Raw genomic sequence first — 19,011 nt, forward strand, 5'->3', positions numbered from 1 at the left:
TCCACGTGCGCTTTGGCCCCTTCCCTCCTGCCGGCTCGTTCATACTTTCCCCGGCCGGGCCGGGCAGCCAATGGCGAGGCTCCTCCTCCCCCGTCTCTCTCGCGCTCCCCCCGCCGCGCCTTCGCGCCGCCTGGGACTCGAGGGAGGGTCAGGCGGAGGCGCAGCCAACCAGCGCCCGGCTCAGCCCTTTTAAGACGCGCGGCCAGGCGAGCGCTTCGGGTCGTCGCGGGTCTGCTGTGTTCTGCGTGGAGTTGCGGGGAGCCCTCGGGGCTCTTGCGGGCTTCGCTTCTCCCGCTCTGCCCAGGTCCCGACGAGGCTAGAGAAGCGCTCCGCCGTGGAGAGCCGCCTGCCTGTCCCCGCGGCCCCATGTTGAGCCGCCCCTCCGCCCGCTGAGCCGCGCCTCGCCCGGCATGCTGCCCGTCTTGGCGGGGCTGGCCTTCGCCCGGTGGGGGGCGGCGGCGGCCCAGGAGAGCCTCCCGGGCGGCCGCTTCGTCTGCACTTCGCTGCCGCTGGACGCCGCCTGCCCGCTGCCCGCCGTGCCCGCGCCGGGCGGCGGCCTGCCCCCCGAGGAGGAGCTGAAGGCCACCGTGCTCCGGCTGCGGGAGACCATCCTGCAGCAGAAGGAGACGCTGGGCAACCAGCGGGAGACCATCCGCGAGCTGACAGCCAAGCTGGGCCGCTGCGAGAGCGCCCCGGGGGGCCCCGACGGCAAAGGCGGCGCCTGGAGGAAAGAGGCGGCGGCCAAAGGGAAGGACACCATGGGCGACCTGCCCCGCGACCCCGCCCGGATTATCGACCAGCTGAGCCGCACCATGCAGACCCTGAAGGACCGTCTGGAAAACCTGGAGGTGAGGCCGGGCCAGGCCGCCGGGCGCTGTCCTGGGTGCTGAAACCAGGGAGGAGGCAGGCGCTGGAGGTTTAGCAGGCGGGAGGGAATAGCCTCGGTCAGTGGCTCCTAACCTTCGGTTCAGGGCGACCCACTCGTCCACGTTTAACAAACACTTCAAAAGACCCCCTTTTCACGGGCTTCACTGCCCGCTTTGGGGTTTGGGAGCTGCAGGCTGGGAAACGCTGGCCTAGGTGCTGTGTTGGAGGCGGAGCCTGAACAGACAGACCACCATATTGATGGTTGCGTGGGCTAGCGTGTATCCCATCCATTTGGGACTCAACTGGGATATGGGTTTCCTTTTCTACTACAGGGGTGAAATTAATATTGCCTCCAAACAGGGAAGACTGTGCCCTCTCTAACTGCCTGCTGCTGTGTTCACGCACTCGCATATGAGTATAGAGAAAAGCCCTGCGAGACTTTTTTGTGCAAAGTCTTGAGTTCTACAGATATGTGCAATATATGCACACACCCTTCCTGAGCACTCAGTGCATCTGGTGAGGAGCTTTAGAGCACAGGAGAGCCAGTCGCAATAAATCAGTCTTAAGGTGCCGTGAGATTTCTCCTTGTGACAGGGAGCAGCGCAGCAAGGGTCTTGCATGTGTGCAGTGAAAAAGAGGAACCTGTCATTAAAACTTTACTCCTAGGGATTGCTGCTGGGAAGCGTCTTGGTTGGTGTTCACACACACGCAGTCATGATGTAAAAAAGAAAAAAAAGTAAGCTGCTGGGATGGAAAGAACTGCAACGGCAGATTTACTGGCATGGTCAAATCTCTGAATATTTCTGAGAATATATTTGTTGCTCTTCAGCATTCTGAATGGTTACAGCTCCATATCTGTTCTGTTCAGTGCCTAGCGTACTGATAAATCAGTACCAAGTTGTTAAAAGCTGTATCTGGAAATGGGGCTTGGTATGACCCCCCCCACCAGACCCTACAAAAGCAGCTCTACAGTTTGGGGAGGGGGGACTCTTTTCCATATCTGGAGTGTCCTGCCAGATCTCTTGGTTTCTAGTCTGCAGAGTTAACAGGTCTGCTCCTGATTCTATTACTAGGTTACTGGCCTTCAGAGAGTTCCCGGTGTATCCCTGCCTCTCTCCTTTCTGCCGTGGGCACGGATGTGTGACACTTCTAAGCACCCATCTCTTCTTCTAGGCAGCGTAGGCGCTTTGCTCCTGGGAGGAATGCTATCACCCGCTAAATATATATGTAATTGATTATCAGGGGGTGCAATTAGCAGAGTTATGTCCCAGTGGGAGACAGGAATAAACAAGCTCCTTTTCCCGGAAGCTCTATGGTGACATTCTCCTGTCCCTTTTAAAAAGACAGCGTGCGTTTCAAATGAAACATGTTCCTGAAGTTCTCTAGAAAAGATAACTCCTATTCCCTCCTCCCCTTCAACTCATAGGAGAAGTTGAGAGGGAGGAACAAAAGGGGGGGGTCTTAGAGACTGGGTTTGTAAACTGCGGCTTTTGGAAAGGCAATCCCTGTTGCGAAGCAGATCTGGTCCTATGAAATATCTAATGTAACAAGTACAAGTTTATGTAGTTAGTTTTTGTTCATGCTTTCACGTTCCCTGTTGGAAACAAGAAAAGAATAGATGTTCTGTGTGTTGTAATAAAATCAGTCAAGGGGTTGTTCGTGGGTTTTATTTTTCTGCTTCGTTGTTTTTAGTGTGTGTTCCCCCCCCCCTTAATTTGTTCTAGGACAAAGAGCACAGTTGCAGTTTAGCATCTCCAGTCATAAGACCTTAGCTTATGGGACCACATAATTGAGTCCGCTTTAAAAGAATGATGTTTTGCTGAGAGCCGGGAGAAATATTAAGAATGAAAACATAGTCTGATCTAGAAAAGAATGAATGAAAACAGAGGGAATGTTCCAGCTATACCTTCCTGCTTTGAGTGCTTACTAATGTATAATTATTTACAGCGGGATACATTTCTTCTTTCAGCCTAGATGCCCTTTTGGCAGACAGAGTTGAAAGCTTTTTTTTGGTAATAAATCCATTTGAAACCGCTTTTGGCAATTGCTACAGTGTTGCTGCCATAGACTAGGGAAATCCTACACTGATAAAATATTGAAGATCATGCCATTGAAGACAAGCATATCCTAAGAAGGCTTTTTCTTATCAGAAAAACACCTGTATTGTCAGTAATGTAATACTAGTAATTTAGGTATACTGGAAGTCTTCCTTCGTCAGATGTAAAGTATATCTGCTATGGATTTGCTTTCCAGTTCATCTGATGAAGTGAGGTCTGACTCATGGACACCTGATGGAACGAACTCTTGTTAGTCTTTAAGATGGGACTGACAAGTGTTCTGTTACTGATGTCCTGTCATTTGGCCTTACCAGATTCCTGGCACAGGTAAAGGAAGGAAAAGATCCTTGCAAGATGTAACAAGCAGAGATCAGCCACAGCTAGTGTGATATTTTTGCTTGGCTCCATTTGGAAATTGTGATGCAGAGTGTTTCATACACTACGGCTTGATCCAATGCCAGTTGGTTGTGCTGTCTAAACGCAGGGAATCCAGGAAATGAAAGTTTGTTGGTTGGCCTCAAAACTGGGATGATGGCTTGTTGATGGTTTGTCTGCACTAATTATGGTTTGTAGTGACGTCTGCATTTTTAAACTGCTGTTTGTTGAGTCACCCAGCGAAAGGGACCACAGTCCGGGGACGATGTCCTCCTTTTGCGCAGCAGAGTTGATTAAACAGAGTTTGTTGTATGAAAACCTAGTTTGTTGGTTGACCTGCTTTTATCACAATCCTTGAATTTATTCATCGCAGTATTTAAATGCAACCGCAGACTTCTATACAAAATGCGTCAGCTGTGGCTGCGCTTGTTACGTTCTTCGTCTGAAACACTCAGTTCCAGATGATGCCCCCTTTAAAACAGGGGCTGCCTTGTCTGTGAGAGAGCTGGCTTTTTGGCTAAACACACTTCGGGCCACCCAGAGCACTGATTAAATACAGAATTGGGCTATCTCCTGTTGCACAATGTAAAAAAAAAACTGTGCTAACTTATGGGCACAAAGGCAGTTGTTTCAGACAGAAACACTTATAAAGAAAAATTCCTACCAATAGTAGATTTCCTGTTGAGGTTTGGGGCTGCCCTGAGAGACCCCCCCCCCCTTTTGTTGCTCCTTTAGACCGGGCAGAACATTCTTTAGTTTGGTCCCATCTCTGTGGGGTGCACCTTCCATCCAATGTTTGACAAAAGCCACTTTTGAAAGCAGTCTCTTGAAAGGAGGCAAATTCCCCATTTCCAGTGCAATCCTAAGACGAGTTACTCCAGTCTAAGCCTTTTGAAATCAATTGGTTTAGACTGGAGTAACTCTGCTTAGAATTGCACTGATATCTGGCAAATTTGTCCAGGTGTCGGAGTGGGGTTAGTGAGACTCTTTGAGACTGTGTTGTGGATGGGCTTTGATTTTATAACGGCATTCTATTCTGGAATCATTAATTCTGGAAGCCGCTTCCATTTTCATTGGTCAGAAAATGGTGCATTGCACAGTTTTAATTCAAACAGTAATTTTTGCTTAATGACTTTCACTAAATTGGCTGGTTTATTTTTGTGAATAATAAAAATAATAATATTTGTTATAATCTTTTAGCCCATAAAATGGCCTTCCCTTATTGTTTTGTTCTCCATACTTTGTGGAGGGGCTGTGGCTAAGCGGCAGGGCGTTTGCTTGGCAAGCAGAAGGTCCCAGATTCAATTCCTGGCATCTCCAGTTAAAGGGGTCAGGTAGCAGGGGATGGGAAAGATCTCTGCCTGAGACCCCGGGATGCCGGTCTGAGCAGACGACACTGACCTTAATGGGCCAAAATTGATGGGCCAATTCAGTATAAGACAGCTTCATATGTTTATATTTGCACCTTTGTAGGCCACTTTAATCCAACAGAAAAGCAGTAGAGGTTGCATATTACTCCTGAGCAAGCATATAAATTTCCATAATAAATTAAAGACGCTAGGATTATTCCCATTGGTGACAAGAAATACTGAATCCAACTTCTTTTTCTTTTCTGATGAAGGTGAAAGAAAGAGAAAGAAAGAAAGGACAAACCTAGGCTCTCCTTTTTTGAAATGTTTTCAGAATTCACAGATACGTTTGCAAACAAGGGGAGAAATTGAGCCAGCATGGTTAGAGTGTCAGACTAGGAGCTGGAAGACCCAGGTTCGATTCCCTGCTCTGCCATGGAAGCTTGCAGGATGACCTTGTGCCAGTCTCGTGCTCTCAGTCTAGCCTGCATCACCGGGCTGTTGTAAGGATAACATGGAGGAGGGGAGAACAATGTAAGATGCTTTGGGCCCCCATTGGGGAGAAAGGTGGAATATAAATGAAGGAAATAAATAAAAATCCTAAGTAGGTCTGCTCAGAAGAAAGTCCCATGTTATTCAGTGGGGCTTAGTCCCAGGAAAGTGTCCTCAGAGATGCAGCCACGGTTCCCTGTCTAACTAGGGACATGTGCTCTGAAGCTGGCTTCTGTAGTCTTATATAACTGCACTGTAACATTGATGTATGTTTTCATAGGAAAAGTTGCTTAATGATGTTTAATGAGCATTAATTGTCATGATCAGCAACATTGTATGTTTTTGTTTCCCCTTCCTCACTGAAAGCATCAGCTCCGTTCCAACGTGTCATATGCAGCTCTGCCTCTTGATCTCCGAGAGATGCTTCAAAGGAGGCTCGGAGATCTGGAGCGGCAGCTTCTCAGCAAAGTGGCAGAACTGGAGAATGAGAAATCTCTGCTCCATAATGAGACTTCCACCCATCGACAAAGGACAGAGGCGGCCTTGAACGCTCTGCTTGAAAGAGTTTCGGAGCTGGAAAGAGGTAACCACGAAGGCTGATTTGCATTCTTTTTAAATGCGTCTTGCCGACTAGAAATTCTTTTTCTTCCCCTTTACTTGTGGAATGATATCTTCATTGATTTGATAGGGAACTTAGAAACTGACTAACCCGGTGCTTTGAAATGTTGGCTGGGGCTGCAGTAATAATAATAAGAACAACAACATTTGATTTATATACTGCCCTTCAGGATGACTTAACACCCGCTCAGAGCAGTTTACAAAGTATGTCATTATTATCCCCACAACAAAACACCCTGTATGGTGGGTAGGGCTGAGAGAGCTCTGAAAGATCTGTGACTAGCCCAAGGTCACCCAGCTGGCTTCAAGTGGAGGAGTGGGGAATCAAACCCAGCTCTCCAGATTAGAGTCCCGCACTCTTAATCACTACACCAAACTGGCTCTCCAGTTGGATGGAAGGGCTTGAAGCCCATAAGAAAAAAAAAGTGTGGGAAGTTCTTTAACTTAAAAAACCAATATAGATGAACAATATAGAGTGAACAACACTATAGAATAAACCAACATTTAAACTCATTCCAAAATACAGTGCCATGAACACGTACTGTACTGTGTCTATTGAAGCCATGATTATTTATTTATTTACTTCATTTATACCCCACCTTTGTCCCCAGAGAGGACCCAAACCTGCTTACATTGTTCCCTTCTCATCCATTTTATCCTCACAACAACCTTATGAGGTAGATTAGGCTGGGAATATGTGACTGGCCCAAGGTCACCCGGCAAGAATTGGTGCGCAATATTCAGAACAATCCCCTGAAAATTATAGTCAGCCAAAAATGCTTGAACCTAGAAGCAGAGATGAGTGTTTCTTTATTACATTTTAATCCCACTCTTCATCCAAGGTGCCCTTGCTCATTCCATTTTATCCTCACAACAATCCTGTGAGGTAGGTTCAGCCAAGACAGAGAGTGTGGGTCACCCAGTGAGCTTCCTGGCACTGTGGTGATTTGAAGCTGGTCTTTCCAGTGTACCACACTGGCTCCCAATAAGTTGTTAATGCATCAGATTTATGCATGTATGTATGTATGTCATTTATAAGCTGCCTTTCTCTCTGTGACTCAAGGCGGATTACACAGTACATTAGTACAGTCAGTTTCAAGGACATTTCCATAAACAATGCTATAGGGTAAATAAGCACAAGTTTACAAAGACCTAGCATTAGTAAGAATGCAATACAGAGTTGAAGAAATGCTGAAACAGAACATAAGCAATTCTAGGGCTGACATTAGACCATGTGAAGCATAAGTGGCTCATAGGAGCACATATTTAAGACAACAAGCGGTATATAAGGCAATGTAATGGTGAAGTATATGGTCCTTAACTCATTAGTGAAGCATCTGAGAGCCCCTCCCTACAATACAAAAGCTTTTTTGAATAATTTGGTTTTGCATCGTTTGTGGAAAGCTAGGAAGGTGGGGGCCAGGGTGGATAAAAATCAATGATTTTTTTAAAAAAATAAAAAAAATCGGATTTTTTGGATTTAAATTGGATTTTTTGATTTAAATCGGATTTTTTTAAATAAAATGCTTTTTGAGGAAAATATATTACCATCCAAAGGTTATTCCATCATGAAATAAAGATTAGTTTTTAATTATGTAGAATAAGATGGTTGTTGTGGGTTTTCTGGGCTGTATTGCCATGGTCTTGGCATTGTAGTTCCTGACGTTTCTCCAGCAGCTGTGGCTGGCATCTTCAGAGGTGTAGCACCAAAAGACAGAGATCTCTCAGTGTCACTGAGAAATCTCTGTCTTTTGGTGCTACATCTCTGAAGATGCCAGCCACAGCTGCTGGTGAAACGTCAGGAACTACAATGCCAAGACCACGGCAATACAGCCCGGAAAACCCACAACAACCATCGTTCTCCGGCCGTGAAAGCCTTCGACAATACATATGTAGAATAAGGCTGTATATGTTTAATTTTTTTGGTAAATAAATTCCATTAATCCATTCACAATGTCATGCTCTTCCAGAGGTTTTTGTAAGATTATTGGGCAGTTTCTCTGCCTACAAGATATTATCACAGATGCTTGGTTTTGCAGTTCTCAAAACTGAATTTGTGTCAGCTCAGCAGAGATCACATGCCTCTTCTTCACAGCAAAAATGTTATAACATGAACAGAATTGAGAAAAAGACCTTAATCCTATTGTTCTACAAACCTATGAAGACAGAATCAACCCCTTCAGTGCTAAGTTTCAAGAAGTTCAGTGAATAGAAACAATATTTTTCTGATTTTTTGGAGTGGAATAGATCTGCACAAGAAGAAACTAAGTGTGAGGAGGGAGGGGCAAGCAGTACAAAATGAAAGTGAAACTTTTTGAGCACAATACTGCACAAGTCTTTGGATCTTTTGTGTGTATGACCTGAGGTTTATCACATTCTTTCCTTGGAGGAAAAAATCTATAATGGCAGCAGGCTGTAAAAGAGACCCAGTTGTTATTCTAAAAATCTTCATCTACTTGCATATTGAAGTTATACCAGCAAGAATTAGTCTTTATGTAGAAAACTATGATTTAAATCAAGCCTTACTGACTAGTGTTTTAAATCGTGATTTAAATCAGTTTGATTTAAATCAAATCCACCCTGGTGGGGGCTCTTCTGACATGCTCAGGCAGGCCGTTCCGCAAGGGTAGGGGCCACCAGAGAGAGAGGCCATTTACAGGCTGCTGTTGATTTTGCCCAAGTGCAGGGTGACACCTGCAGGAGACCCTGGTCAGATGAGCGAAGCTGCTGTGGAGGAACATAGAGAGGGAGGCGGTCCCGTAGGTATGTCAGGCCAAGGCTTTGTATGTGATAACCTGTACTTTGAACTGAGCACAGTAGTGGATAAGTAGCCAATGGAATGACTGCAGAATGGGGGTGATGTTCATGCTCCAGCTCGCTCCTGATAGCAGTCGCGTTTTGCTCCAATTGGAGTCTCCTAGTTAATTTGGATTTGGATGTTTAGTGCTTTGCAATAGTCTAGTCTTGATGTTATCATAGCATGGATCCAGGTGGCCATGTCAAAACTGCTTCAACCCTCAATACTTTCTCAGTGGTTTTTAGTTTCAGGACTGTTTGTTACCGTATTTAGAAGAGGTGCTGGGTGCTGGCTGTGATGGCAGGGCATTGGAAGCATTTCATTTTGCAGGAATATGACTTATTGAGTTACACTGAACTCTTCCTCAAGGACGTGAGCGAATTCTTTCTTCTTGCTGTGGATTCTGGGTTACTCAAGAGCTGATATTCCCAGGAGTTCCCCCTAGCAAAAGAGGTTCTGCTGTCCATTAAATGCAAAATAGGCAATCCACACTAGGGTTGCCAACCTCAAGGCAGGGCCTGGAGACCTCTCAGAATTACAGCTGATTTCCAGACTGCATAAATCATTTCCCTTGGAGAAAATGGCTGCTTTGGAAGGTGGCCTCTATGGCATTATACTCCACTGAGTTTTCTCCCCAAATCCTGCCCTCCCCAAGCTCCACCCCTCAAATGCCCAGGAATTTCCCAACCTGAAGTTGACAGCCCTAATACATATTAACTGCACAGATTTCCTCTTTCCTTTCCTCCATAAAGTCCTATTAACAACATGTCCTTTACACGGTGTTTTTTTGGAGCATCCATAGTACAGAGAGTGAGAAAGAGGGGCATATTTTATTTGTAAACTGAAGCCATGTAGTACATTTTACCAAGACCACTCAAAATATCATAGATGTGTGCCAGCTTTCAGGGGCTCCAGAACTCTTCATGAGGCTGTATGTTAATCTCTGCATATATACAAAAGAGAATAGAAAATAAAAAAAGATGTTTGATGCTGTGATGCTCCCAAAGCCTGCAGTCTTAAAATGGAATACAATATGAGTTGAAGGCTTAATTGGATTTGCTGGTATTGGGTGCAATACTGGTTTCAAGTTGCACCAAAGGGTGTTAGAATAAGGTAGCCAAAACAAAACAAAAAATTTATCCTTCTCCTTTTGAGAATATTTTTTTAAAAAGCATTTAATGAAATGCCTCTCTAGAATTTCAGCAGAGTGCACAGGTCTGTTGTAAGGCTGAGAATCGAGAAAACTTGTTATATATTAACAAAAGTTGAGATTTAGAGGCTGTATTATGTAAGGAGCATATAGAAGCTAAGAAAGATAATATTATCTAGTACTAGGAGGGCATGCCCCAACTAACCATCTGATGGGCAAGATCCCATTTGATTATCATTCTCTGCCAACTGAATGATCTCTCCCTTTAGTGGCTAAACTTCTTATTGTTTTTCCCCTTGCATTGAGAAGATGAGACAAAGGCTGAATCCACACGTCCCGGCATAGCGCTAAACTGTCAGAATGATAGCGTCTTCCTGGCGCGATTTCTCACGTCATCATGCCATGATCCTGCTCTCATGGCGCGATGACATCAGAAATCGCACCAGGAAGACGCTATCATTCTGACAGTTTAGCGCTATGCCGGGATGTGTGGATTGAGCCAAACATTCATTTTTGCTTTTTTGGGGTGGGATTGGTAATTGTTGACTGCCACAGCCCTTGACTGTTCCCACAATTCTCAGGGGCAAGCATGTCCTGCTTCAAATGTACAACCTTTCCTGTGGATTATGCATGGAGCCACTGGGGGACACTCTTAAACCAAATATTTTAATCAGATGCTTAGAATTAATTCCCGAGGAACCACACGCCTGGCTAGCCTTCGTGTGTTGAAATTTTGTGTGTTAGTGGCTGGGGCAGCGCAACGTGAAATCATCTGCATTATCACTTTTATACACACAGAGAATGATTAAAATATATCGTCTCCATAAATGATATTCATAGGATTAGTAAGTCTGGCTGATGACTTGTTCAGTTAAACTAATGATTGCTTTCACACTGATACAAGCAGAGCCAGTTTGTGAAGGTTAAACTGTAGCCTATAGGATCAGCATCTGGATATAGTGGGGAGTATTTTTTTCTGGTGGAAAAAGGTGGAAGTTCCTTGAAATAAAATGTTCATATTGCTTATACATGCCTGGATATTCTGACCTTTGAAAAAGGTAAGGAGGGCAGAATTGTGATTCCTGGAGAAATGGGGATGGAGTCTGTGGTGGGGGAGCTCGGGAAAGAATAATAATAACAACAACATTCGATTTATATACCGCCCTTCAGGATAATTTAACGCCCACTCAGAGCAGTTTACAAAGTGTGTTGTTATTATCCTCACAACAATAATCACCCTGTGAGGTGGGTGGGGCTGAGAGAGCTCTAGGAAGCTCTGACTGACCCGAAGTCACCCAGCTGGCTTCAAGTGGAGGAGTGGGGAATCAAACCCGGCTCTCCAGATTGGAGTCCTGCGCTTTTAACCACTACCCCAAACTGGCTCTAAGTTTGGTGTAGGAAGGATGCGACACTGTAGAGTCTGCACTCAGAAGCTGCCATTTTCTCAAGGGGATCCTCAAAAAACCAAATCAGGAGTACACAATGAATCCATCTCTTAAGTGTACATTTTTTTTTACATTTAATCTTAAATTGACTAAGTGCTTATACAGAGTGCTATATATTTTCTGAAACCAGAATAAATGTAATTTCATCAAAATTACAAGAAAAAATATATATACACCAATAAATAGCATCCATTCACAAATACAAATGCACCACGTGACGCCCCTCCTAAGGAATGAATGAGAATGATCAAGAATAACATAAATTGAAGTGTGGATTGGTTCCTTGCCCCTGAGGAAGTCGTTGACGAAAGCTGAGACACGCAAGCCGGCCCCAGTTTGGGTAGGGCACAGATGGGCTTGGAGGGACTCCCTCCCCCACCCACGCTGCTTTCTACATGGAGAATAAACTGACTCATTGAATTTGCTTTACCTTGTGACTACTTAACCTGCTTTGTTGCATCTTCCATGGAGCTTCTTGCCGACTGAGTTAGAAGAGATTTTAAAGACTGTTTCTCTGAAGATTTAAATTTGCACAGTCGGTTGCATAGATAGTATTTTTGTATGTCACGTGAGTTATCAGCTGTTTGTATTTGTGAATGGATGCTATTTATTGGTGTGTGTGTGTGTGTGTGTGTGTGTGTGTGTGTGTGTGTGTGTGTGTGTGTGTGTGTGTGTGTGTGTGTGTGTGTGTATATATATATATGTCTGTTTTTCTGTGTAATTATGATGAAATATTTATTCTGGTTTCAAAAAATATATAGCACACTGTATAAGCACTTAGTCACTTTAAGAGTAAATGTAAAAAAATTGTACACTTAGAGGTGGATTCATTGTGTACTCCTGATTTGGTTTTTTGAGGATCTGCTTGCATTTTTCAGGAGAGCCGTTTTTGTGTTGCTGATTTCCCCAAGGGGAACTGATCTTGATAGTTTGGAGATCAGTTGTAATTCTGAGAGAACTACAGCTCCCACCTGAAACTTAACCACCCTAGCTGCTAGTATTTACGGACATAGTACCTCGCAGGGCTGTTGTTAAGGATTACAACCAGATAAAGTATGTGAAGTGCTTTCAAAGCGCATTTAAAGGTTAAGCGTTTATTTATTTCGATATTTATACCCTGCTTTTCTCCCCAATAGAGAGACAGGAAAGTTGCTTACAACATCAGTTTCCTCTCCTTCATTTTATTCTCACAGCCAGGGCTTTTTTTCTGGGAAAAGGGGTGGTGGAACTCAGTGGGTTGCCTTCAGAGAAAATGGTCACATGGCTGGTGGCCCCGCCCCCTGATCTCCAGACAGAGGGGAGTTGAGATTGCCCTCTGCGCCGCCGAGTGGTGCGGAGGGCGATCTAAACTCCCCTCTGTCTGGAGATCAGGGGGCGGGGCCACCAGCCATGTGACCATTTTCAAGAGGTTCCAGAACTCTGTTCCCCCGCGTTCCCACTGAAAAAAAGCCCTGCTCACAACAATCCTGTGAGGTAGGTGAGGGTGAGAGAGAATGAGCAACTGGCCCATGGCCATCCAGTAGGCTTTTGTGGCAGAGTAGGGCAAAAATACAAGGAGAGTAGGGCAAGCAGAATTTATCTGTCTGCCTGCCCGCCTGTGTATCTGCTTCATTTCCTTTCCCCAACAACGTTGACCCTAAGAGGCTTACATCATTCTCTCCCTTTTATTTTCACAACAATCCTGTGTGGTAGGGTATGTGGAGAGTGTGTAACTAGCCCAAGGTCGTCCAGCGAGCTTCCATGGCAGAATGGGGGTTCAGATCTAGAATCTCCAAGATCCTAGTCGGATATTCTAACCACTACAAATGCTGTCTCTATTATTAACAATGTTTCCTGTCGGCACGTGGCTTTAGGTACCAGCGCCTTCAAGTCACCGGATGAATTCAAAGTCTCCCTCCCTCTTCGCACCAATTATTTGTACGGGAAGGTGAAGAAGACGCTACCAGAGCTGTACGCCTTCACTGTGTGTTTGTGGCTGAAGTCAAGCGCATCTCCTGGAATCGGAACACCATTCTCTTACGCCGTCCCTGGCCAAGCAAATGAAATGGTGTTGATAGAGTGGGGGAACAATCCCATCGAGCTGCTGATCAATGACAAGGTGAGGAAGGGCTCCCGATCTCCAGTCTGCAATATGGAGAGGCTGATACTCCTGTACCACCTCGTAGGGCTGTTGTTAGGGATGAAAAACCCAACGAAGTGTATGATGAGCTCTGAAAGCGCTCTCTGCCTTTCGAGATGCAGAAGTGAGCCAGGATACAAAGCAATTGTGCACAGTTGTCAGGTTTGATTCTTTTAAAAAAAGATCTCAACTGTCTGCTAGAATTTAATCCTGCACTCTTTTCTTGAATGCATGAAGGTGCCTTATGCGGAGTCTGGCGAGGGGCAGAGCAGTCGCTTTGTATGCAGAAGGTTCCACGTTCATTGCGTTGCTGAAGCTTAGGTTGTTAGATCTGTTTTGGAGTTACTTTTTGTCCAGTACAACCTCCTCTTTCAGGGAAAAACAGTTGGTTCAGCGGTTTTAAAAATTGGGCTGTAAATCAGTTACCTATTGATCGGGGTAGTAAACTGTGACCAAAGCCAGCTTCTCTCAAAAGGTGTGGGAGGGTGGAGGAGAGGACTATGTGCAGATGTGTTGCATTAGACTCATAAACATCTATTCCCTGGGAGCGTAGTAAGTGGGTTGCTAAGAGACTTATGCATCATGCATAAGCTGGTTCTTCCTGTATACATACTAGGCTTAATTGAAGACTGGATCCAGAATGTGATTGTATCCCAGGGTCCTATCCTGAAAAACATGTTGTGCCAGTCATAAGTAGTACTCTGTGTGTGCTTTGGAGCCTTGGTTTATTCCCATAATAGAGTCTCTTTACACGAGGCACCTGGGCGCGTGTTCGTCAAGTGTCGGGAGATGCAGTGTTTGCTGGGAAGCGTAGTTTTGAAAGACAGAGCTGACAGAGATCGCTCCTGAGAGGATGCCTCTCACACCTTTGGCGAGCTGGACTGTCTCCCCTTCTGGAGCTTTTACCCTGCCACCCTCACTGCTTAAAATCTAGCCTCGGCAGGGCAGAGGCTCTGGAGGGGGAAACACCAGGGGCGGTGGAGGGCTGTGAGAAAATCCACCCCCTCCAGAGTGATCTCCACTGCTTCTGTCTTTTACAACTGTTGTCTAACACTTGATGAACACATGCCCAGGCTTCTCATGTAAACTCTAGGAATCCCCATTTGTGCATGTGTGTAAATTGACTCCAGTTTGCCCAGGTTCCTGCATTCCAATGTCATGGCGAACCAGGGTGCGATCCAGCCAGGAAGTTTGAAATTGCTTCTTGTGCACAAGAGGAAGAGGGGAAGCCGGAAAGAGCATGTGAGTCTGTTGCAGGCAACAGGTGAACACTTGAAGCTGCCCTATTTTGAGGCAAATGCTTGGTCCATCAACGTCAGTATTGTCTACTCAGACTCCAGGGTCTCTGGTAGAAGTATTTCACATCACCTGCCTTGTCCTTTTAACTGGAGATGCTGGGGACTGGACCTGGGACCTTCTGTGTGCTGAGCAGGTGCTGTACCACTGAGCCACAGCCCTTCCCCAATGTACAGAGCAAGTAAATTGTCCATATGTACCATTCTAAAGGAACAGTCACTGGGGGCAAGAGAGAGCTTGGCATGGTCCCCTGTTTTAACAACATTTCCTGTCCCTTGTGATTCATCTCAATGACTATTTTTAAAAACTCCACTCTCTTTGAAGGTGAATTAGCGACATGAGAGTGCATAGCCTGAAGGCTGAAGAGTCTGGAGCTTTTCAGTTTCGAAAAGAGCCACCTAAGGGAGGGCATGATAGATGCTTATAAAATTATGCATGAGAGAGTGGACAGAGAGAACTTTTTTCCATCACTCTCCAAATACTAGAGCTTGAGGACATTCAGTGAAATTATGGGCAGCTGATTCAGGATGGACAGAGGTTCAATGAAGTTGATGGGCAGTCGATTCAGGATGGACTGAGGGTCAAGCTACAAGTGACGAATGACACTTGCCTGGCAAGTGAACAGACTCACGTGTATTCCTCCCTGTTCACTTGCCGTTCACTTGCGCTCCACTTGATCAAGTGGAGCACAAGTGAACGGCAAGTGAACAGGGAGGACTACACTTGAGTCTGTTCACTTGTCAGGCAAGTGTCATTCGTCACTTGTAGCTTGACCCTCAGATTCAGTGAAGTTGTTGGGCGGTCGATTCAGGATGGACTGAGATTCAGATGGAATTTGCTACCAGATGGCTATAAGCATAGAAGGCTTTAAAAAGAAATTAGAAAGATTCATGGAAGAGAGGTCTATTAGTGGCTACCTGCCATAGGGGCTAAAGGAAACCCCCACATTCAGAGGCAGTAAACCTCTGAATACCAGTGCCAGGAGCCAATTTCAGGGGAAGGCTTTGGCATCTATGCCCTGCAGTTGGCCCTCCAGAGTAACTGGTTAGCCGCTGTGTGAGATGAGCTGCTGGACCAGATGGACCACTGGTCTGATCCAGCCGGGCTCTTCTGCTGTTATGTCTCGCACAAGCCAAGTATTTGCGATTTCGCCCCCGCTGTCTTTGCACAGGTTGCACAGCTCCCGCTCTTCATCAGCGATGGGAAATGGCACCACATCTGTGTCACGTGGACAACGCGGGATGGGATGTGGGAAGCTTTTCAGGATGGAGAGAAACTCGGCACCGGGGATAACTTGGCACCTTGGCACCCTATCAAACCAGGAGGGGTTCTGATTCTTGGTCAGGAGCAGGTAAGTGGCACGGCAATGCCTGGTTCTCCCTTCCCTCACCCTTTTGCCCCCAAACATCAGAACGTGATGAGTTGGATCCAGACTAAATGTTCTATCAGTGGGGGGAACTTTGTCCTCCCCACCTCTCTTTGATCTCCAGGAAACGCTGCTCCCGGGAGATAGGGGACCCAGAGGAATGACATGGGAAAGATGTTCTGCCGCAGTAAGAGGGAATCGGTAGAAACTGTCGGATCCAACCTAACATTTACAACAGAGCAGTGGCCCAATTTAAAGAAATTATAATCTATTAACATATTCAAGTTTAAGCATTTCTGGGATTGTGGCCAAAGTGTGCATGTGTGTAAAATAGGACTGTTGTTATCATTTAGAGTTAGATTGAACCAGAAAGTTTCTTGTCTCAGTGCAGCATACGAGGATAGCCATTGTGTTTGAAAGCTGCCTGTCTAAGCCTGTGTATCTCCAACATGCACGAATGTGGTGAATTTCAGGCACATGGTCCATTACAGTCTGAAATGGTGTTGCCCTCCAACATCATGAGATTTTTATGTTTGTCTAGCTTGGTTCTGATGGATAAGTGTTTGTGAGTCAAAGCTCACTTCATCATAAGCAGTGAAGTATCTGATGAAGTGAGCTTTGACTGACAAAAAGCTTGTATACTCTGGACAATTTTGTTGGTCCTTAAGGTGCTACTGGACTTGAAGTTTGTTCTCTTACTTCAGACTAACACCTCTGGTTATCAACTGCTAATGCTGTGGTCCTAGCTGATGAGTACACCAGCCTGTATTTCCTTTCTGCTGAAAGTTTGAAAAGCGTGAAGAGTCATTATATTCTTTATGCAATGAATGCCTCAAAACACTGATCCTTTCTAATGGTTTGCTCACAGCTTAATATTTCAGGAGCTTACGATATAATTAGCCAAACCGTGCTGTGCTTTTGAAAGGTCGATAGGCGGAATTGACTTTTTCTTTGCTCCGGCAGTTCGGGCTGACCGAACCATCTTCTTATTTCTTTCAAGTGTAACCTCATTAGGAAAACTAACCTGATGTACTTCTTTTCCTTCCTGAAGGACACTGTCGGTGGACGGTTTGATGCGACTCAAGCCTTTGTTGGGGAGATGAGCCAGTTCAATATATGGGACAGGGTCTTAAAGCCTGAAGACATCATGAATATTGCTAACTGCTCTACCAACATGCCTGGTAACATCATACCGTGGGTCGACAACAACATTGATGTATTTGGTGGTGCAGCGAAATGGCCCGTGGAGACGTGTGAAGAGCGCCTGCTAGATCTATAGCCATGATCATTCCCCATTTTAAGTGCCCTGTTTTTATCAAGACAATCTTTCATGGGCTCCGCGGCTCTTGTTTTCCCGGTTCACTCTCCTGAATGATCATTCTTTTCATAACTGCTTAGTAAACTGCCAGGTATGAACACGCACGTTATTTGCAGTTCTCTGGGGACACCTGGAATGGTCCTGTGGGTAGCCAACGGGAGATATACAAGATCACACTGATGCTCTTGCGCATTGTCTGATTCGGGAGTATCTTGGCAAGGTCATGGGCTTTGTGGATGGCATGAATTTCAATCTCGGGCATTACTTTCATACCTTGGGACTACACCCAGGTATGATTCATTTGACAACGGCGTTTTCACGTTGCTTACTAGCCATGGAACATCACGCCAAGCTCCCGGAATGACAGCGTCTTCCTGGTGCGATTTCGCGCAGGAACTACTGTTCTTATGCAAAATTGCGCCAGGAAGACACCGCCGTTCCAGGAATTCGGCGTGATGTTCTGTGGCCAGTAAGCAGTGTGAAAACGACCAATATCTTCTAGCTTCTATTGGCTTTGGTTCACAATTTGGAACAGTAGTTCAAGCCTTGTGCAAATGTTTTATCCCCATCCAGGGATAGAATGGGCTCCCCCCTCCCCCCATTAACAACACATGGTGCTGAGTTGTCTGTGGAGGGGGTGCAGTCTGAGGGCTGGAACACAGTAAGTTGTTTCAATGGATTAGAAGACTTCGCACTATGGAGGCTAGAACTAGCTTGTTGTCATGAACATGGGATCCACAGCTCCATATATCTGCAGTCTAGGATGAATGTTGGGGCAGGGCATTTGCAAGGCATAGATGGCATCTTCCTCTGCCCTTAAGTTCATTTCCTCAACTGTACTTTTTTTCCCTGGGAGAAGCACACAGGGAAGCACCGAGGTCTCCTTCTTGATGCGTGACTCACTGCTAATTTCCCCTCCATGTCCTTATTTTCATGTTATCCATCACATTGGTATCCCACTCTTTCTTGGGGCGGCACATAGAATGTCCCCTTCCTCCTCTTCTCTCCCAACACTGTAAGGTAAGTTAGACTGAGAAGAGAGCAACTGGCCCAGAGGAGTTTGGTACCTGAGTGGAGATTTGAACCCACCGGAGGTCTGACACTCTTGACTACTACACAACACTCTGTGGGTGTATGAGAGCCCTAGTGGAGGTGAGAACGTCAGACTAACATTGGGGAGACTTAGGCCCAGGGCTGTATTATTCATAAGGCTGACTAGGCCGAAGCCTAGAGGCCCCGCAGGGACTAGGGGGCCTGTCAGGGTTTTTTTGCACTCCCACATAAATTACAATTGATTCTCTTATATAACTTCTATTAATAAGATAATTAACTGCTTCCTTATTGAAGTGAATCAAATGGTCTCTCATATTAAAACAATGATCCATAAATTATATATTTTAAATAATAAAAATGTTATTCACTTCAAAATATTACAGTATTGAACAATTATACCCCAAAATGTTCTTTCCTGAAGAGTTCTTCTTGTACAATAAAAATATTTTAAAAATTGTGAATAGAATTTGTCAGGAGACCTTCAAAATGGATATAGGGCTATGTATTGTGGTCTAGTACCTACCATGCCAGGGTCAGGCTGTCAGCAGTAGTGGGGTAAAATATGGAAGTGCCAGAGAGGTTCTGAAATACCTGAAAGCCCAGGGGCCCAGACATAGGTTAATACGGCCGTGCTTAGGTTCAAATCCCTGCTTGTCGTGAAATGTCTTGGGGGAGACCATGAGATAGTCCTTAGAGTAACCAGCCCTGG

At 45.4% G+C, this 19,011-nt stretch overlaps 1 protein-coding gene across 1 annotated transcript; it reads left to right on the forward strand.

Moving 5' to 3' along the window:
* The first annotated feature begins 241 nt into the window (after positions 1-241).
* NPTX2 (neuronal pentraxin 2) lies at positions 242-17,568 on the forward strand. The gene is made up of 5 exons (XM_054994662.1): positions 242-848; positions 5,507-5,723; positions 13,004-13,248; positions 15,737-15,916; positions 16,983-17,568. The coding sequence occupies exons 1-5, from the start codon at positions 411-413 to the stop codon at positions 17,208-17,210; spliced, it is 1,308 nt and encodes a 435-aa protein (XP_054850637.1). The 5' UTR covers positions 242-410; the 3' UTR covers positions 17,211-17,568.
* Positions 17,569-19,011: the final 1,443 nt, after the last annotated feature.

This window comes from Eublepharis macularius, chromosome 12 (assembly GCF_028583425.1).
Source record: "Eublepharis macularius isolate TG4126 chromosome 12, MPM_Emac_v1.0, whole genome shotgun sequence".
NCBI lineage: Eukaryota > Metazoa > Chordata > Lepidosauria > Squamata > Eublepharidae > Eublepharis > Eublepharis macularius.

Coding starts and splice junctions, on each gene's coding strand:
- NPTX2 (XM_054994662.1), top strand. CDS start 411: ATGCTGCCCGTCTTGGCGGGGCTGGCCTTCGCCCGGTGGGGGGCGGCG. Junction 5,724..13,003: donor AGTTTCGGAGCTGGAAAGAG/GTAACCACGAAG, acceptor ACGTGGCTTTAG/GTACCAGCGCCTTCAAGTCA. Junction 13,249..15,736: donor AGCTGCTGATCAATGACAAG/GTGAGGAAGGGC, acceptor GTCTTTGCACAG/GTTGCACAGCTCCCGCTCTT.